This window comes from Barbatula barbatula (genome assembly GCF_947034865.1).
Source record: "Barbatula barbatula genome assembly, chromosome: 21".
In the NCBI taxonomy this organism is placed as follows: domain Eukaryota; kingdom Metazoa; phylum Chordata; class Actinopteri; order Cypriniformes; family Nemacheilidae; genus Barbatula; species Barbatula barbatula.
In genome coordinates this window covers 8,990,542-9,012,734 of record NC_136784.1, presented here as the reverse complement: position 1 = coordinate 9,012,734, position 22,193 = coordinate 8,990,542, and the positions used below count along the sequence as shown (strand labels likewise).

Below are 22,193 nucleotides of genomic sequence, written 5' to 3'. Positions count from 1 at the left end.
CATAGTAAAATAATGGTTGACATCAAACGTTGATGCTCATCACAGAATTAGATTTTGAGAGTTCAGCCTGGTTTTCACAGACATGGTCACCGTCGATTTATTTATTAGTGTTTTAAAAAATATATATTTATTTTGTCTGGTTAAAATTCAAATGTCCTAAAAATTGTGATGCAGTATAATTATTTTAGTATGTCCTATTTTGGGCCATTCCTGAACAATACAAAAGACAAAAGTCTTGAAAAACAATGTAACGCTTGTATTGACAAATGCAAACCTTGATTGTCACAGCTGGTCTTCATCTGCAGTCTAATGCAATCAACTCCTTTGTAACTGTGTAAGTATTATCTCCATTATTCCCATAAAACTTTCTTTTAAATGTGTTCTGTCCATTTTACCACTCCAGCTGAGGAAACATAACAAATAAGTGTTTATTTATCAAAATCAGTGGAATGTTAGAGGGATTTTGATGGCCATTTATGTTGTATTAGGGTCACAGCTGTTTATAATGGGCAGAAAGAGGACATCACATGTTGGAAGCAAACAAAAAGCATTTGTCAGTCCTGCACCTGTAGAGGTTGAAGCTTAGTGAATGTGACACCGGCTACTCCAGAAATATCTTGAACTGTTGTCTGTGCTTCCATACCCGCAGGCAAGATCTAAGCACATCTCACAAAAGTCAATTAGACTGAATGTGATTAGCTATGATGTTAAGTACAGAAATCCAAGCCTTAAATCTGGTAGTATAGAGGAGAGTGATATATGTTTTGTGTCCAAGGAAATCTACTATAACGGGATATCTTTGTTGTGCAAATTTGTAGAAATATAAGAAATTATTCAGGGTCACATAAATACTTGTGGCTATACGCCATCAAATTTAATCTTATGTACAAAATATGATGTAAATTCATGTGACTTAAAGACAAAGTCTCTGACTAGACATATATAAATGGACACATTTTCAAAAAGGTTAAACTTTGACAAAGAAAATTGTAAGTTTTTTTTTCTGAAAGCACAATTGTTCTTCATTGGCCTCCCCAACACAAGCAATACACATTATAACATGACCAAGAACTGAAGCTTAAAAACATACAACGGAAGCTTTGTGACTGACTGACAGTATGTACACCATGAGACCAATGTCATGTTTGACTAAAACAATTACATGGTAAAAACCATTACCAAAGAAATCCACACAACTCACAAATTCACCTCAAACCTCTGGAAAAACAACACCATATGAACATCTGAAAGTTTCATTTTAAATAAAATTACAGTGTTGTAGTCCAATGTAACAAAAAATAAACATTTCATATAGAGATAAAAATAAACAAGCCTGTTTCCAGAGCATCACTGTATTGAATATTTATACCTTTCTCATAACTGTTCTCTTAATATTTCCATCTTATTGAACAAATTCACATTTTTAGGAAATGTATACAAACAACTTCTGGAAAAACTCTTTACATTCTTATATTGTAAATCCATAAATTAGCTTTTTAATATAATATTTAAACAAAGTATTCAACTCTCAATGATCAATACATGTAGCGCCAAACTTTTTCAATATAGATGTACATGTGCATTCAATGTTTTGTTCAGTTATCATCCAATGTGAACTGTGTTTGATGTCTGCCTGTCATGTCAGGCACCACAAGGGTCATTTGAAGCTGATGTTTTGTTATTCTCACAGTTGTCTACCCCTCTGAATAAGTGGGGAATAAAATGGACAGCTGTTCTACATATTTGTCCTTCACATAACCACTAACACATGGGAGTGTTTTCAGAAGAAAGCGTTTTATTATATTCCATAACAATAGTCATAACGCTTTGTTTTGATGCTGAGTTGATTTAAAGTGCTTATCTTTTATTACTATTTCGGTCCTTCCTATTTGACTGCTTTAAAAAAGCATGAATTATCGTTTACGGGTTGAAAACTAGAATAAACCAGAGCATTGAACAAACTAGATTTGGTTGCCCATTGGGAACATACTTGAGAAAGCAGCACTCCAAAAAACTAACAAGATGCCTTTAAACAAAATCTGACTTCTATTATAAAATCTGCAACTATTGAGTAACGTTATTGAATATATTTTTCGTCTTTTTTTGTTTATTTGTCAGAATGCATTTTTTTTGTACTCACGCGGAGTTATAAATCCCACTGCTAAAATGATCCACGTTGTTCATCTCTTTCCTCTACGCCCCTTTTCGAAACAAAGACAAGGCAAAAGAGTACAGCTGCGAAAACAGTAAAGCAGTCAGGAGGCTCGCGAGACAGACACAAAGCTATATTTAGATACAAAAGGACAGATCTTTTGTAACCATCTTTGACACTTGAATGCTCAGGATTCAGGCACAGAATAATTTTCCTTTGTTCACTGATGGACATCTCAGCCTGTCCGCTTGAGAACCAGATCCCAGAAGCTTTATAAAAACACAAATCAACACATCCTTTGGTTTCTGCAAAGTGACTTTCGCCATTTAGGGGCCAAGAGCCCAGAGTGGATGTGAGGAGCTTCTGAAACTAGCAGCTTTAACATGACATACTTAAAGAAACGCTTCCCGTGTCTGTATATAGTTTTTCGTCTCAACTCGCAGAAGCAGAGCTGTAAAGAATATAAACGAAGCGGTGTGTAATCTCTCAGCACAATTGCTGGTGCCAACACACAGACTCTGGACATCCTGTTGTTGTCAGGGCATAAGCTCTGAGTTGGGATAGTTTGTGAACGCGCACTTAATGGAGCCTCCGGTCTCCGGTTTGACTTTTCTCGAGCCGTTCATGTTACTTAAATCTGTCAGGCATACGTCTCGCCCGTCTTAAGGGCCACAAGCTCTGAGTCTTCTGTCTGTTTGCCGTTCAAGTGTTCGCTGTTGCAGTCGTGATGGAACAGGAACGCGGGTACCTCGCTGATGGAGGTGGCGGTGTATGACGTGGAGCGCATGGAGGAGTGCTCGCGTCTCCGCTGACCCCACTGTGCTTTGTATTGTATCCACTGTCTCTTCAGAGCTGACTGGACCTGTGGTGAGAGAAATCATGTGATATTAGAAATTACATCTGAATATCTATCAGTACTCTATTATCATTCTTTCCCAGCTGCACATAACTGTGCAGAAAACCCAATTGTAATGTTGCAAGTGCCGGCCTGTGTATTTCTACTACAACAAAGAGAGATATTGGATCAGTCACAGATCTAGAGCAGACGGGACACCAGGGGCAGGACATTTGAGTTCGGAACAAATCATTATATGGCATAAACAAACAACCACAAAGACAATATTATTCTGTGTCAATGCGTCCTTTATGGTCCTGAAACAGGATCTGCTCTTAGGACACATGCACATAGTTTGCAGACGCATATGGATGCTGATGCGAGACTGGCTGCTCATGCATAAGCTAATAATTGACCCATTTTCCAGGCCCAGAAATAATTCAGCATGTTTAAAACATGACTTACACATAAGCGAATGAAAGCTGCTAATTCATTCCATTCAAGTTTGTGCCAGAAACCTCATGCTGAGTTTTCTAATGAAACTGTCTTCATTGTCTTGGTTTTGTCATGCATGAGCGCTCCAAGTTTGTTTCTCCAAGTCTGGTAAATTAATTTTGACAGGCTCGCTGGTGCTTATTGCTGCTTTATACCCTCACAGAGACACATTGGCTTTAAAATCCTGGCCTTTGTAAACCTAGGGACTTTCACAGATAGGTAGCTTGGATTGAAAACGTCATGGTGTAACTATTAACTTTACTGTCACACCCTGCAAACTATGCTTAAAGCCATATATTACCAATGATTCATGACAAATCATGGAAAGTGACATCAACCACGTCTGAGGCAATGTGTTACACAGCATGGCCAGGTATTCACCCAGAAACTTACAGAACGCATCACTGCTTTTTGAACACCGGCACACAGTGTGTTTTGACAAAACATCACATTAGCCCAAATGTCACGTCTGTTACACGGGGGTGACTGCACTCAGAATGGTCTCTTTAAATTATAACAGGCATTGGCATATAGTTAAAGGGGAAAAATCTATTTTTAAGTATTGCATATCATCACATCCTAATGCCAATTTTATTATTTTTTATTTACATTTACATTTAGTCATTTAGTGACTTTTTTACATTTAGTTTTTATCCAAAGCGACTTACAAAGAGTTCAGGGAGCAATAAGCGATATGTCATAAAAGAGCAATAGTACGAAAGGTGTTAATACAAAGTTACTAGTTTCAACAAATTCTAGACCACTTCCTGTTGAGAGAAGGGAGAGAGGGTTCGTTTTTGTATGTTTTTGGTGTTTATGATTTTTCATGTTTACATGTTTATAACAATCTTTAACAAAATAAACAGCATAAGGTGTAAAAATATAAGTTTTCATTACTAATGTATGTAGAGCCGCTGAAAGAAAATAAGAGACCATTCCGAATGTGGTTATTCCAGTCCAGTGTCTGTTGAATTTCACCAAAATCAAACCTCAGGAGTGACAAAGTCATCTAAGAGCAATGTGAAAGACTGACAACATGACAGGACGCATGAAAATTGTGATAAAGATCAAGGTTATCACATAAAAAAAATATTTTAAACTTGTAATAATAAATGTACAAATATTATTGTATTGAAGTGAATATAAACTGCTTTAGTATTTGAGGTCTACAAAAATACAGAACATATTTTCACGTTCCTCCAGGTCCAATTTCTGCAAATAGAAACAATATATTTTTTTTAAATTTAGGAGAAATATTGTTAGCAGTTCACAGAATGAAACAAAAAAGATAATTCTACCTAAACAAATACCTTTAAATTGAATATTTAGAAAAACTGGAAATGGTCTTCGAAATGGTCTCTTATTTGTTTTCACGCAGCTGTATGTATTAATCTGGTCATGCTTACCTCTCCATTGAAAAAGCAGAATATGGTTGCCACCAGTAGTCCCTTACATAACAAAAAACAAGGAAGCCTTATTATCGTATGTTTACTTTTTATTTAGTTTTCCAAATACACAACGATCACTAGGGAGTACCTGGTAATGCATTAAAATATGCATGATGTAGTCATAAATTTCTCCTGCCAGCCGGTTCTCCGGTCGCCAAGGGAAAATGACGAACTGAATGCCTAACAAGGGCACGAGAATGAGGGTGGCCCTCACCGCCTTCATGTACATGTTGGACTCTGCCCGGTGCGTATCTCTCAGTTTTGTCACCAAGACTCGTACTATGTTCAATAGAAAGAACAGGTTGACCTACGGCATAAAGAAAAAACGAAAAATTAAGAACACTACAGCAAAACTCAATAAATTTATATTTCAAGAGTTGCGTTTATAGAAATGTTCAATGTGTTGATTCACCAATAAAGCTGCCATTATGGGGCCGTGAACCACGTAGAGCAAATGGGTCTCCACACTCATCCAGCAGCTAGTGGAAAAACACAATAATTGCCATATCAGATCTACTGTCCACTAGACACGGCCTGCCTTCGGTATTTACAATAGAGGAGCAGTGAACATTACTCACTTGTCATCAAAGTATTTTTTCCTAGCTACAGCGTGGATGGATGCAGGCACCAGAGGGAATCCTGTTGAAAGGAGAATTGAGACATTAGTCAACACGGCATATCTCTCTCTCTTATAATACCCATTAAATGCAATAAATAATATCAAAAGGGACAGTAAAGCATAAATTGTGTGGAATGTGTAAAGCAGGACGTGATTTATAAAAGTATTAAATATCAGAATACTCCAACAGATGTTTCATTACAAGCTCTGCATCTATTTGCTAAATAAACATCATTACTTGATGCATTAGGGGTGTTGGATGCTAAATCAATCCCTCTAGTAGAAATGTTAGAAACATTAAAATTGGCTTAAAAATATCCTCAGTTCAGCTTTAAAAGGCCTGAAGGAATATTGGAGGATTTGCTACGTCTGGATGGGGGCCGCTGGCTCACTTCTTTGGGAATAAATGACAGATATGGCAGAAGGTTATCAGGGAATCTTTAATAATGATCTGCTATCAAGAGCTCTTTTCTCTACTAATCAGCTCAGTCGGTGACCTGTTCATTCACAGGCAAAACAAGACAGTTAGGTCCTGATCCTCAATAAGCCATCATAATAAAGCTGTCGGTGGTAACAGTTTAGCGTTAAAGTGCTGAAGCCCCCCGGGGCAAAAGACCCCTTTCATTCTGTTTTCTCCCACAACACTAAATGACAACAAACACAGAGCACTTTTCTAAAGACTTATTTGTCGCTGCTTTTCGCAGCAGAATCCTTCAGATCAATGGGGAAATCGTGTACTATTACTATTACAAAATAAAAAAGTATAATCTTACAAATAAAAGGTAATCTGATTTTACATTTTGTATTATGTTGCAGGCTATAAACCAATAAGAATCTGTATACTATATATATTATATAGATATATATGGTAACACTTTAGTATAGGGACCAATTCTCACTATAACCAAGTTGTTTATTAGCATGCATATTATTAGAATATTGGTGGTTTATTAGTAATTATAAAGCACATATTCTACATGACCATACTCTACATCCCTAATCCAACACAACACCTAAACATAACAACTATAATACTAACGAATAATAAACAGCAAATTAGGTCAAAAGTCATAGTTAATGGTTTGTTAATAGCAAGAATTGATCCTTAAAATAAAGTGTGACCCGATATTCTAGTGAACAGGTTTGACAACTTCAGTCTTTCCATTAGCACAAATTTTAATGCTACATCATAGAACGATAGTTTTGAGAATTGTGTGCTTCTTATATTAAACCAACACAGTTTGATTTAATTCATTCAATCTGGTCCGCAGAAAGCCCAGATATGAACCTATCTGAACACTTTTGAGCCAAACACTCATCACCCAAACACATCAATTCCTTTCCAAATGTGTCATGATCATGTCTTCATTGTCAGATGTTTTCTACTTTTGTAGACAGGGTCGTGACAGTACCATGTCTTTTTTGGTTGTTGTGTTGCTTTGTGCCATGTGCTCTCCCGTCGGGTCTCTTGGCCCTGCCCCCTTGTTTCCCCATCTATCTCCCCATTAGTTTCATTCCCCTCACCTGCCCATTGTAATTACCCCTCGTTAGTTTTCCCCATTTAATGCCCTTGTGTTTGCTGTCCTGTGCTAGTCTTGTCGGCCCTGATATGGCCCTGATATGGCTTTTTGAGAAGCCAGTTATTATAGAAGTTGTTTTTGTTTCCTGTTTCTGCCAACATGACAACAGGTGACAGTCATCTCAGAACAGAAAAAGACCCTTCTTGAACTGTTACAATGAAGTTGGAAACAAAATTCTTTAATGTGGTATTGTATGGTGTAGCATTAATATTTGTATTCATTGGAATTACAGGAATAGATAAACATGTTCATCAGAAGGGCCGTCCCAATACTTTTTTCAATGCTGTATAGTGTATATAATATCAATAATGTCACATGTATTTACATTTTTGATTATAACACATTATGTGATTACGAGACATGACTGATGATTTTGTTTTTATCCTCGATGTGACTAAAACAACAAGTTTCTTGAAATTGTGTTCAACCCATTTACGCATTGAGGCCACTAGAGTGGACAGCATCAAGTTCTCAAAAATCCTTCTGTTCACTCAAGTGGTCATATCAAAATATCTTACAAATATGTGTAGTACAAATCTTGTTTTAAACACAAAAATGTTCTGAGTTTGTCATGAATATATGCATGAAGGGTCTAAAGTGAAAGGAAAGTAAAATTACAGCAGAGGTGGAAAATGTCTGTACTGCAACATTTTTTTGTTTTTTTGTTGCTGCTAGAAATAGATTGGCAGCATTTGGATACTACATACAGAAAACAGGATGAGGTTTTATAAAAAAATGAAATTTCATAAATGTATAAATACCAGGAATGACTCGAATAAAAGGTAAAGCTAAACCCTTCGCTAAAGGGGTTATTTCGAATTAGTATTTAAACGTTACACACAAAAAAAACATATTGCTCCTACTACAACATGCTCAGGGGCTTTTGGGCAAATGTTTCACTTTTTCGCAATGTGCATTTGTGTCTTTATTTTCACAGACACTGCTTCATCTATATATCCAATAAAAAGAAATATTGTATTGGCCCGTTAGCACACATTTTCTGTGAATGTCCTGCTGTACACCAACATGAGGAATACACACATGAACTACACATTGTGTCAAATTTGAATCGCATGGTTTGACTCCTGAAACAAGTGTTTATGCAGTTAACAATGTTCTCAGTTTATAGAGCAGAAGGACATGACCCCAAGCAAATCCTGTCAATAAATTATGGAGCAAAAGGTGATGAAACAGCTGCCATGTAAACAGGTAGCGATACACTGTGCTAACAGGGAGGCCGTCCATATTTACAACTTTGAGCTTGGGACAGATGGGTAAACTGAGAGCTGCTTTTCAGATAAAGAGGAAGAGTAGAGCTGATGGAAACTCACCCCAGCCCAGAAGATAATACCAGTGCAGATGCTGTTCCTCTGCAAACACGGCCACCACGATAAGAGTGTGCAGGTAAATCCCTTCACACAGCATCCAGAAATAGTTACAGCCCAGCATGTACATGTGGAAGAAATGCAGCACCTTGCAGCCAATCTGCAAAGGGGAAGAATGAGAAAAAAACGAGAGAATAAGATGGATGTTTTTTACACTGACTGCAATAAGCAATTCAGGCAATATGTCATCTAGCAGGCTTCATTATATACTGGCTTTGTGTTGCTTAAGGACATTTTTTAAGACATCTTGATAAATGTCCATTTGCTTTATATATGAACTACTGCAGTGGTTTTCTTTTGGTTTTGCCTGCAAACCAGATTTCACTTTGAATCAACTTCAAAATAGTATCAGAATTTATTGATGTGGTTTATTTAATTTAAAATTGTGGGGCTCCCAGAGACACCCCAATGATGTGCATGTAAAAACTGCTGTAGCACATTATACTTTAAGATTTTATACTGAGTTTAAGTTAAATATTTTATCACAGATATTAGATATAAAGGTGTTAAAAAAAAGAGACCATTCCAAATTTTTCATTTTAGATTAGTAATTCTAGACATTGTGGCCATTTGATTTCAGTCCAGCGTTTGTTGAATCTCAACAACATCAAACCTCAGAAAGTCATCCAACAGCAATTTGAAAGACTGACAGAATGATAGGAACATGTGAAAAGAATCCGGGTATCCATTTATTTTTTACCTTTCATAAATGCACGAATTAATGTTATTGTTGTATTGTTTAAAAGTGAATATGAATTTGTTTTTCTTAGCAGTATTTGATGTCTGAAAATCTTTTCTGTTATTTTCACATGTTTCTCCATAATTGTCAACAAATAAAGGCAAATAGAAACCATATTTTTTATCCACAGCTGTATATATATATATATATATATATATATATATATAAAGTCTCTAGGTTTAACCGCGAAAATCACTTAAGGTAGAAAATGCTTTTTATCATGGCCCAGATATTCTTCCCTGTAAAGCTTGAACCGTCTGGCTCCTCTGTAAGAACATGTGTGCGGATTTAATAAGAAGAAAACGTTGGCAAAAGTTATAATCTCAATTCGCTGAGCCCTGAATCACCCCACCCAACAACCCATCAGTCATTTTGATGAACTTTCTACCATATGTCCATAGCCCTATGCTCTTCTGTCTGCTCAACCACGCAATCGGCACCACATCCACAAACACGTTATTCTCCACACGCAAGCATCCCACAAATGTCACAGACTCCTTCAATTTGAATTAGACGACCTTGAAGTGTCACGTCATTCTTGTAAAACAAAACCAATCTGCCCCGTCTGTAACCGCTTCTCCTCAAACCTGGGAATGCATTCTGTACTGACTGCTTAGGCTTGACTCACCAGGAACTAAAAGGAAAAATGGAGGGAACATTTTCTCCTGCTGAAAGGATATCGTAAATTAAACGTTGAGTGAACGCACCTGCCCGACGGCCCCAAAAGAATGTGCATTTCTGTAAAGCAGCGCCTCCACAAAACAGGCAACGTTTTGAGACGCCATCAATTTGGATGGTACTTATCTTCTCATACACCTCTTTACTTTGACAGACGAAATGAATGTCTGGTTTTTCAGTGCAGGAGCCTAGTGTGATAATGCTTTTCTCAAACATAAACCAATATGAGAGTATGACCAATCGTTGTTATCAAAGTCTAAGAGTACATTCCCACTGCACTGCACTTCTTTAGAAACTTCAAAATTTGCATCTCATCCAATCCTCTACACAACAGACAAGCTAGCGCAAACCAAAGAGAGCAGGGTGAATACTCATTTATGAGTCTGACTCACTTCTATGACCATTTTTCTTATAATTACAGTCTCTTGCATCCGTGCAACGTCCATAGTGGTTTTAACAAAGCTGTCTGAATACTGCAAAAAACTGCTCTTAGATCATCTGGTACATTCCTGTGTAGAAGATTTATGCTTTCTTCCATAGAGAGCAAAACCTGAAAAGATCATAGTAGAGGCGAAAATCTTGAAATACAAAAAATGTCTTTGACGTGTATACGTTGTATCTTACACAAGCCAGATCTAGCGCATGAACTTAACGCAAATTTAAGAATACTTTTCCCCACATAATTGTCAAAAAGAGCTGGAATTGAAAGTGATGCTGTGTTGTGTTGTGGAGGTGAGATTTACTAACCGGACTCCTCTGCACCACTTTGGGGTTGTTGACCACAGTTATGAGGTTGATGATGGTGAAGGCCGAGTTGAGCACGTATGAGAAGAACAAATTCTTGTGAAGTGTGATTCTCTGACAGCTCAGACTCCTACATGAGATATATAAAAAGAATCACAGATCATTTATGACAAAAGCAATTTTGCTGAGTTTCACAGAGTAATTATGTTTGACAGGTAATTTCAAGACGGGTTTGTGACAACAAACAATTTCTAAGTCTGGAAGCAGCAACTGTTTTTGTTGCCTGCAGGATCCATATAATGACAAATAAATGTATCTTTTTAGACTTTCAGACATTTAAAGAAGTCTTTGAGATGTTTACATATCTGTAAGATAAAAGAGAATCCATAGATCAGGTTTTACGTCATTGTCTGTGTTGGTTTAAAAGAACTGTGATACCTTGAACCCTTAAATGATTTATCCTGTCGAATTATCTCAAACTACATTTTTAAAGCTTGGGCACAAAAAAATGAAAGTAACAATCTATAGGTTTGACTCTGTATTGCCATCTCTGTTTGAAACATAAAAATGAAGGGTATTTTATGTATCTCTTCACATGGGTTTATATCAAATCAGCAGTCCATATGTAAGGCATGTTTCAAAGCTAAGTTTATGAACTTTAATAATAGTGCAAAATAATACTATATAGTAAGGGTCGGACAACATGAATACAAATATATTCTAGTGATGTCAAATGAAAATGAATCGTGATTAATTGCATCCAGAAAGTAGTTTTGGTTAACATAATATATGTCTATGTACTGCGCATATTTTTTGTTGTATTTATAAGAACATACTAATACAGGGATTTATTTAAGAAAACAAAATATTAAAGTGTATAAACTTTATGTATAATTAAAAATTTTAATATTTAAAATAATTTTTTGGCAACTGTAAATAAATACATGGAAATATTTCCGAAATGTATTAACATGTAAGTGTATGTGTTTATAAAAACAAAATTAACATGCACAGCACACAGACAAATATTGTGCAAACACAAACTTTTATTCTGGGTGTGATTAATTGCTATCAATAGTTTGACAGCCCTATGTTTTCTATTAATATGTATTGTAGAAAATCGAAATAAACAACAGAAATTCTACATTAAAAAAACAACTAAATAAAGCCAACATTTCCTAGGTGAAATGAGAAGAAACTGCTTAAAAGAAAAGTATTTGAGAGGTAAATGCTCTTCTGTTGTACGTCAGGAGGCATTGTAAAACACTTTAAAGCAAATTCAGGGCGTAAAACAACCTCACACCTGCAACAGATTGTCCTGTCAGCAACGGGCAGCTGGACAAGATCGTCTGTATTTTGCAATCACCAAAGATAATGATAAAATATTCTTGCACAATGCCCTCAAAGTCCCACGGCATCACCCAATTAAGACGCTCCTGCCACTCACATGATCTTACTCGATTGAACCAAAAATTGGCAGCAGAGACCTGCTAGAGTACAAAGCTGTTCCTGGAGCACTGGAGGGACTGGAGTAAAAGCTGAGCTCATTTTCCAAAGCTATTTCCCATATTCTAACCAAACATTTCTGGCATTATCCGGGTGGGCATAAATAAAAGCTTAGTGCAGCTGTATACTGTCACGTACCTCGTTGAACACCACATCTGGACCCAATAAAACAACATTAAGACTTTGACATCTCGGGGGATCGAACTGTGAATATTGCAATGGTATCATAAAAATAAGCGTTGCTATGTCACGCTTTCAGAAATTGAAACGAATTCATGTTACTCGCGTCATTAACATTAACATTTGTGAATGCAAGAACCGTTCTAAATAAGTTTCCACAGCTTGCAAAAGTTGGTCAGAACATATAAGGCAATCCCTGACAGGTGTATGCTGCAGTAACAAAAAATTCTCTTTTCACTGGTGTCCAGAATATTCTAATAGCAGTCTGTCATTACTTCTGACAACAAAGGTGTTTATCATTTTGGGGTCCTTATGTTAAAATGAGGTCATAATCATAATATGTTTGTGATGCACTCTTAATGGATGCGTTTCCTCTCAACCTTTCAATTACCGGTTAATAGTGTACTTTAAGCAAGCATGCTTCAAACAGACGCAGTGAGATTGTACGCTTACTCACTGCATACAACATGCACACTTAATATCATTATGCCTAAAGCTTATGGGGTGGGCTAGCTCTGTTTTTGGCCTCCACGTTTAACTACCCTTGAAATTAACTTTACTATCGCGGCTACGGAGGAGGGAAACCAGATCAGCATGAAATTATACAAAACCCGACAAACCCTACTGGTTTATCGTTTGGCTATGGGCTTTTTAAACTAATGGACGGTGAGGATTTGCACTTAATAAAGCACAATGATGAGAACAATTTTTTTACGTCATTGCCAAACAATCGGGATATTCAGCCAGCGAGTGGGAGTTGAAACATTTGTTACTTGTTAAAAGTTCATTTGTTAATGTTATTCACAGAGACATCACTCAAATAAAACATTCCATCATCTTGCTCTCATTTGGCTGACTTTTGAAATGCAGTAGTGAAATTGAATTGATGTTTTTATTTCAAAGACCAACTTATTTTAATGACTTCAGCTTAAAGTAAACTAAACCTATAAAATATTTATTCCAACAACAGGCATAACCTGTAAATAATGGTTTTGAAATAAGTATTTTAGGTTTTGCTAATGGCGTTTAGTATCGTCTTTAAATTGTGATCCTTCAGGAGCCGTTTACACAAGACCGTTTTCAAGTGAAAGCTCAAAACAATTTAAGCGTTTTTGGCTGTCCGTTACATGGAAACGGCATTTTAGGGGACTGAAAACTTGAACTTTTGAGAACGGGTCAAATCTTTTTGAAGACACTGCCGCTTTCGTTTCCATGTTAACTGCAAGATAGAATTTTCTGAAGACGATGACGTCACGCACATGCGTATTACGCGCACAGCCGTGCCAGTATGGCCAAAACAATATGGCGGCTTCCCGTGCTGTGAGCTGCTCGACTATGTATTAACGTTTCCTCAGCAAAATGTGGATCTAGTAGTAGGACTAGCAGAGACATGTTATTAACATCGCCAGACTTTAAACACACATATACGTCGACCAAAGGTGTTGAAAAGCGATTTTGGCTCATAACCTTGCATTTGTATGTGCCGAGGCACGCCCTGTTTCTTAACACAACAAGATCGCCCTCCACTGGCCTGGCATGCATACTACAGCGTTTTTATCTGTTTTCCTGGATGCGTGTAAATGCAGACCGATTTTATAACTCTGTCATGTGTAAGGGAAACTTTTTCTTTTTCAGTTTTTCATCGGATAAACGTGGCCTCAGATTCCCAACCTGAACATTCACAACACCTTTAACGCAGAGCTTTCTAACGTAGTCAGAAACTGAAAATCTAACTAATTTACAAGATTATGATTTCATATAAATTTATATGATGTGAATCGTACAAAAGTACAACTATTACCAAAAAGAATAATTTCAATGGTACGAAAGCAGATTGTAATAACACTTGCGAATGGGATTGTAAAAATTCATATGAATTAGCTACAGTACGTACACTCTTTGAAAAATGTGCCTTACGATGCAATAAAATAAAAAAATTGGCTGAATGGTTCCATAAAGAACCTTAAATATCCTTGTAACCTTCCTGGTGGAAAAATATTATTTAAATAATGAAAAATTAGGAAAGATTTGTTGAAGAAAATGATTCTTCTAAGGGATCGCTCTGAAGAAGCTTTTGTAGCACCTTTTTGTAAAAAATACAGTAAAATTGTGAATTGCAATGAGATTGTGTTAAAGCCTCAATACTTTGCTTTTCAATTCAATGAGGGTTGATTTAGGTTTTTAATGCATTTCCAAAGCACTGTGCACAATATATTGCAATCCATCAATAAGACATAAAAAGGCAACTCTTCCAATAGGAAAAATAATCACCTGATCTAGAGTTGTATATAATTCAGAGGTAAACAAATTGAACTCCAGGGTGCAGATTGCATTTCTATGGGGCCATGCCGGTGGTGGCATGCCACAGGCACTGACGTTCCATCTTTTCTATTTGGTTTGAATTGGCTGCTGTGATGAATGGGGTAAGCGAGAGCCTCTTGGTAAATCTTTCTTTGAGAATCTTAAACGAGGACTCTGTCAATTAAATAAATCTCAGTTGCCAGAAGAGCAATCTACCTCTCCAGCATCACCGTGAACAGCTCTGACAAATGACAAACTGCTCGAGAGCAGACGACAGACAGACTTGACAAAAACAAAGTAAACAACAGAGCGGCCCATCATTGAGCTTTATTGATCTTTCTGAAGCAACAGCAGCTATGCAGCAGAGACTTCTGGTCTTCTTCAAACCGTGTTTTTATATTTAGGTGAACAGTGTCACACTCACCTGAAATAGAAGAATATGGCCAGAGAGATGAGGAGAGATACGATGGACAGAGCGTGACCCACTATTGCCATGTAATACAAAATATACGCCATCTGAAATTAGACGAATAAATACTGTATAATATCAATCTGCAAGAATTCACTAATAAAATGGCGAGTTGATCCAAAAACTTACTCTAATAATCATTACAAACCTGTATGACTTTCATTCTTCTACAAAACACAAAAAATATATTTTTAAGAACGTTGGTAACCAAACAACATTGGACCCCATTTACTTCCATTGTATGGATGCACAAAACACAGAGACATTTCTCAAAATATCTTCTTTTGTATTCCACAGAAAAAAAGAGTCATACAGGTCTCGAAAAGACATGAAGGTGAATAAATAAAGACAGAACTTTTTTGGTGAATTGTCCCCTTAAAGTGGGCGTATTAAAGGGCTCATCACATTTTAAATCACGTGAATTGCTAGTTGGTCGCAGGTGCATTCTAGAGACGATTTGATTGGACTAATGCTATGTAGTGCTTGATGACTCATCAGCATTTTTGGTCCATTTACTAAATCAAAAATCTGTTCATAAGCCGAAAGTTCACTAAACATTTTAACTTTTAATAATGCACTGCATAAATACCTTCCTAGCTAAAGGCTTGGTTTTAATGGGCCTTTATATAAAACATTTATTTAATGTGTGATAGTGAAAGGTACGTTTCATGTTAAAAGGATGTCATCTATAGTAGTAAGGACACTTAAAAGGTTACCTTGAAAGTGCACATCTCAATTTGTTATGCCTTTTATATGAACTCCATTCAAATCCATCTGCTTTCATGGGAGGTGTATAGATTTAATTTAAGTCTGTCTGGGCTGACATTTTCTTTTTATTTGTTTAGATTTATCTCTCTCTCTTGCTCTCCCGCTGAGTAGTTGTAGCAGTAGTTGTATAGCACAGTCGCCGTTATGAATAATTTACAGTGCAACCCATCTTCTACAGAAGCTGTTTGGTTAATCCTTGAACTTGTGTAGTCGTTCTCCTTCACTGCTACTTAAACTAAAAGAAACTGAAACTTCCTGAACAGCTGTCCACCAGTCTAGGGGGCACTCAGAGTTAGCTGTATGTATCGTGCATTACGTTTAAAACATGATCACAGCTTCAAGCATGTCATATATTTGTCCAAATTTTTATACGCTTATAATTACAACCGCAGGTTTGTTTTCTTTTGCAATATTAATATGAATATTGTCTAATATTAATATAGACAATTAGAAAAGTCTCCTTGACTGCATCTGACATTTTGAAATTCAGCTTTTCGTTCCGAAAAACAACAGCTGAATAACAAATGTATGAGTTGTATTTACACCGCATGGTTTTCACACAAACACCTCTGAAGGAGTTTCTTTTAATAACGCTTGATAGCATTTCATATCTAATTCAGAAAAATGTAAAACATTAAAAAACGTTCTTGTATGAGAGATGCAGAAATGAAGGATGACCGGACCTCTTACCTTTAGTTTGTCTTTCGTGTGTGCAATGCACAGGGTGTAGTTAGACCAGGTCCTGTTCGTCTCAGGATGCCTGAACCAGTTTCCAGTCTCATCGCAATATTTAGTGACCTTCTCTAAATAAGACAAAGGATGTGCATTTACAAATTAAAAAATAATGATTATATAATAATAATAGATAAATAACTAATTGTACCAGTGGAGTCGAAGTCAACAAAGTAATTAGGACAGTTCTGCGATGTGTACGTCCCTGCCGGAGTGTCATCCCAGCATAACCAGCCGTCCCAAGTCCTGTTGCAATACAGACCTAAAGACCGGCACACAAACAATCAGAGCCAATTCTGGCGTGCAATTGCTCTCTGCACTTTGAGCTGCGAGCGTCTGATGATTCAATCTAAAGCCTCTTCAGTGGCTGTGTTTTCAAACCTGATTTGTTATATGGCAGGTCTCTGTTCATTTTCTCAAAGCATTTATATTGACCATCGATGATCTTCTTCCTCTCCTCTGCTTTCTGAGTCACAACAGGGCTGACCTGACTCTCGGCTGTGGGATCCATCTCTGTCTCTAAAAATCCATGAACTGGCAGTGTCTGCAGAGAAAAGCATTCATTTTGTGAATGTGAATGAAATGTCTGTTGATTTAACATGGGCCAAATATATAATTAGGGGTCAAGCACTGAAGGAACGGGGGAAGCAGTTGAATCGGTTAGTTTTCTTATTTTGCTATCTGTGTTTCTTCAATGGCAGCGCATGGAACCACACGGTTTAATTTAGCACTCTGATTGGGGAGCGTCTAAAAAGTTCAACTTTGCACTCAAGTTTTGAGGTGTACAATACTTTGGCATTCTGAAACAAAACATTGTTATTGTTATTGTTATTGCAACCATGTGGATGGAAACTGAAAGTATAAAAAAATCTCACATTTTGTTGTTTTGTCTTTTAATAATTTGGCCTAAATAATAAGCAGGGTCTATTTAGATTATTTGGCTTAAACTAAATTGTCTTCCATTTAATATTTTCATAATTTGTCAATGCGTCTGTAACATTTGGAGATGAAAGGTAAACTTATGACATAATCGTAACAATGAGTGAACGCAATTTGATAAAAAGTCATATGCAAAAATATTATGACCATAATGGTTGCTATGACCAAACAAATGCACATACTGTAACATTTGTGCTATTGCTGTGCTTAATCCCACAGTTGGTTCTTGTCATTAGATTTTACCTTTACTTTGTCCTTTGAGAATGTTAGACAGTGGGACCAGGTTTTATTGACGGAAGAACCGTGTACCCAACTGCCAGATTCATCGCAGTATTTGGTTACTTTTTCTGTAGAGAAAGAGAAAGTCTGGTTTAGTTTTGTGAGCTTGATAATTTAACAAAAAAGGAAATTCTTTTTATTTATCAAACCTGTACATCGGTAACAAAACAACGTTATCTTCCATTGACTTCCAATGTATGAACGCAAAACCACTGAGACGTTTCTCAAATTATCTTCTTTTTTGTCAGTATGTTTGAAACATGGTGTGCAAATGATTTCTTTATTAAGTTTCTTTACGCTATTTATCATCCGAAAAAAATATTCTCATCAATACTGAGCAATATTTTACATGAAATGATTTACTTTGTATACTGCACAAGAGATATTTTTCCCTTCAGAACAATTCTTTTCCATCAGGTAATACATTTTCTAAGGCTCAGAAGAAAAGTTCATCTGAACCTTTCCAAGCACTTAAAGAAAGTGTCATTATCACCTCTGCTTCAATTATATTTATGATTGCGCGCTGTCTGTGCTCTGGAATCTTTCTCTGGAGCACACCAAAGACATGTAACAGATGTCAGGCCTGCTGTAGAATCGACAGTGATTTGCGGCGTCCGAAGAGCTCAGATACTCAGATTGACAATCCAGATGTGATTGTGTCTTACCCAAGGGGTCAAAGCTGGGGTAGTCTGGACAGCTCTGAGAGATATAGGTTCCAGCTGGGGTTTCGTCCCAACAAAGCAAGCCATCCCAAAATCTGTTACAGGAGAAACCTACAAAATTAAAGAGACATTTTAAAGAGCACACATCATGATAAATCACAGTTTCTTGATCTTGTAAGATCAAAAAAAGAGTTCTTTGTACTCATAAAACATACTGTAACTTTCAGAATGCAGAACTTCCTACCCAATGAAACACAAACTTTTTTGAAACCACACTCCTAAAATGGCCAAACTGCTGCAAATCATTTGGAAAAAGATTTGCAAAAAAATCACAAGCCGAACTTTTATCAACATCCCTCTTCCTTTCACTTTGAGAAGTGCAACGATAAGCACTTTCTTTTCATGTGCAAAATGGGCCAAGCTGGAGGACGTTTTTCAACCTTTTTTAACAAGATCATCTTAAAAGCTCTCCACTAGTGTTTCCAGTAACAGCCGTGCCATTCAATAAGTTTATGAAAAGATTAAAAGCACAATCTTCTGTCATTGAAATGAAATAATTGGTTCCTTAAAAAAAGTTCATTAATGTCTGACATTTTAAATGAGATGTACAGTATAATAGGGAATCAGTTACTTCATTGCACTATAAAAACATATTTTAACTATCAGAACTAAAAATGTCACATTTAAAGGTGAATTATATTATTCCTGCAACACTAGCACCACCCAATTAAATAGCAAAATAATGTGGTTCCACTCCGCCAATCGACCAAACAAGTTGCCCCGCCCCAAACTCACACCATTGCCTGAATTTCACCACATGCTGAATGCACCACAAAATGTAGCAAAATTATAACAGAATTGTTTACTTATAGTTGCCCCGCACATATTTTAACATCCATATAAGTACATCGCCTTTAAAGAGTGATGCTACAATAATCTGTTTCCGGAAGCGTTCTATCCACCCACTCTCTGTTCCACAGACCGCATTGACACTGAACAAGATTATCCCAAGATTAAAAGCACCATCTTCTGTCATTCAGACAAACATTACTTGGAAGGTAATTGGCATCTTCGTTTTCTCTACCTGTTTTATTATGGGGTCCATCTTGGCTTAGAAGGTCCAGGCATTTATACTGAGACTGAGTCATGATCTGTCTCTCTCCCTCCACTGCCATCATGAGAGGGGTGAGTAAGAAGTCTGTGGTAGGTTCGGCTTTCAGCTCCTTTGCTCCAGCCACTGTTATACTCTTCAAGAGGAGATTCAGGATTTAGAATAAAGGATTGGTTCTCTTTTAATTCATGAGTTGGAAACGCCCAACAGGAAGACAGGAAGAGTGTTTAAATTCATTAAAAAAACAATGAATTCATTATTACTTATTGGGATGCGCAACATATTATCGGCCATATCGGTATCGAACAATAAATGAAACAATAAATGGTCATTTTTAATGTTATCGGTATCAGCCCGGTAACAAAATCACAATGATATTTTAAAGCTGAGAAATTATGATTAATTTCTTGTAGTTGAAAAAATGTATATCAGTTATCGGCTTACAGCGTTAAAGAATGAAGTTATCGTTATAGGCCAAAATGTACACATCTGTGTATTCCTAAAATGTCCCCAACCCAAGACAAAAGAGACATAACGTAACCTGGCTAAAATAAAATAGAATCAAAACAATTTGCTTGTGACCTCAAATGCATCTACTGCTGTGAACTCGAGGACATGCTTTTTTACACTCCATGGACACATTTGAAAACACAATTGTGAAGTGTTATTTCTGCAGATTGAACTGGTCAAAAAAAGACTTCTGCTCTTATCCATATTGTTAAATAATATTCAGTAAAGGCAGCTTAACAAAAACGTTCAGGGTAAAAGCTTTGTACTGAAAGAATGGGTTGACATCAAAATTCTGTGCGCATTCTATCCATTGTCATGCTGTTATGAGTCATCTCATAATTTGTCTACTTTTAGACACCTCACAGCAATGAATCCTACATTCATTTACAACTAAGAGTTTAAGGGCTTTGTACAGAGAGCTTAACTTTGGCAGACCCAATCTAGCCCACCTTCTTACCTCTTTCTGTGGGCTCTTTTGTGCTAGGTGTCTGTCTTACCTTGCGCATAACGAATCTAACAACCGCAAAAACATCTGTGAGGTTTCTGATGTGCCATGTAGCAGTTTAGCAGCCGTACATATGATGTCACTCCAAACATTGAAGTAAATGACGTCATACATACGACCACCAGGCCACCACCCAAGTCGGTCTGGAAAACCGTTTGTCCTTCAACGGAAAGCGAATGTCAAATACAGATCAAATCCCTAAAGCTTATAGAGTTTGCATAGTGAATAAAGTGTTTGACATGGTCTAATTAATGTTGTTATATAATCATTCAGGCTACGTTTTCGGATCTGTTTCGATCCATTAATGCAAACCCTGACCTTTTGGTGCAGGTATAAAGTTGCCCTCGGTTTCTGTTATGTAGTATGCCCATGATCCATGCAGAATTTTAATTAAATGCCTTGTCACATTATACTTTTAAATGCAAAGGGATATTCTGCAAGCTCATTACTATTCCACAGTCAAGTTTATATGCATTCATGTGAAAAGAGCTCAAGGTTAAAGATGTAAGATGTTATGTTCTAACAAAATTGAGAAATTGTGGCATTTCCTTGTTTGCTATTATACCATGTCTTGCTGCCACGATACAGCTAATGTACTACATGCAGAGGGCTTCATATGCTCATGCTTTATCATATTGAGACAGAGTCAGCTGCTTTGACTATACCGCCACTGATGGAACTTGGAGGAGCCAGTTTCATGGCTGAAATATAATCCTTTGGGTTTTCAGGTCACCTCGGCTTATTATTACCAAACTGGAGCAATTGGTACACTGTAAACGTTTTTGCTGTAGTTATACAGCTAGTTGCCAGTAACTTACTGTAGATGTATGTAATTTGTTGGCAACAGTTTTTTCAAAGATAAATGAAAATTAAACATAAACAAGTCTTTATCTTTACAGAAAGAAGCTATAAAATAACAGCCTCATATGCAAGGCATTTCTGGGAACCAGAAGTCCTAATAAACCTTTTTCTGTTATTTTTCTAATTTTGGTTCCCAGAATGCTTTATAGTTTATAGTTTATGTGTTTTTTACTAGTGGATAGCTTTGAGAGGGGAGGGGATGTCATGAGGAGAGAAATCATTAAATCACAATTTACCAAAAACGTTGATGCACAATAAAGCTTGGGCATGTTTTGAGTTTAAAATTCTACATATAACCATATATGACCCAGACTCTGAAAACCAGGCTCAAAATCTAATTCTGAGATAACAAACAACAAAGTTAGATTTCAGCTATTCACTTCACTATAATTTTAATCTCTGACATTACTCAGTCAGTGTTAAAGAAATCAATATTATACTGTCACAGAAGGATGTTTACATCTTATAAATTTATGTAGAATATATTTCACAATGCGTATGTGAAATTAATGTGTTTTATGCTAAACAAACAAACAATTGGGATTTTACTTTTCATACTCACCGATATGAATGATAACAAAAGCCATATGATCTCTTGGCAACCCATGATCTCAGACTTTTTTTCTGCAAACACAAAATGCAACAATGTTATACAAACTGAACACAGGTACACAGTAAACCCATATAGAACTTCT

General features: G+C 36.6%; 1 protein-coding gene across 1 annotated transcript in view; it reads right to left on the bottom strand.

Annotated features, from left to right (window-relative positions):
• Positions 1–850: 850 nt before the first annotated feature.
• calcr (calcitonin receptor) overlaps positions 851–22,193 on the bottom strand; it is a 37,725-nt gene continuing 16,382 nt past the window's right edge. Inside the window, exons 2-16 of the mRNA XM_079484126.1 lie at positions 22,061–22,122; positions 19,596–19,758; positions 18,515–18,622; positions 17,814–17,917; positions 17,013–17,175; positions 16,783–16,893; positions 16,590–16,702; positions 15,087–15,178; positions 10,679–10,805; positions 8,461–8,614; positions 5,509–5,569; positions 5,343–5,409; positions 5,019–5,237; positions 4,889–4,930; positions 851–3,014 (exon numbers count right to left, since the gene is read on the bottom strand). Coding sequence (XP_079340252.1) covers positions 2,793–3,014; positions 4,889–4,930; positions 5,019–5,237; positions 5,343–5,409; positions 5,509–5,569; positions 8,461–8,614; positions 10,679–10,805; positions 15,087–15,178; positions 16,590–16,702; positions 16,783–16,893; positions 17,013–17,175; positions 17,814–17,917; positions 18,515–18,622; positions 19,596–19,758; positions 22,061–22,105 — 1,791 coding nt within the window. The 5' untranslated portion in view covers positions 22,106–22,122 and the 3' untranslated portion in view covers positions 851–2,792. The remainder of the gene's footprint in view (positions 3,015–4,888; positions 4,931–5,018; positions 5,238–5,342; positions 5,410–5,508; positions 5,570–8,460; positions 8,615–10,678; positions 10,806–15,086; positions 15,179–16,589; positions 16,703–16,782; positions 16,894–17,012; positions 17,176–17,813; positions 17,918–18,514; positions 18,623–19,595; positions 19,759–22,060; positions 22,123–22,193) is intronic.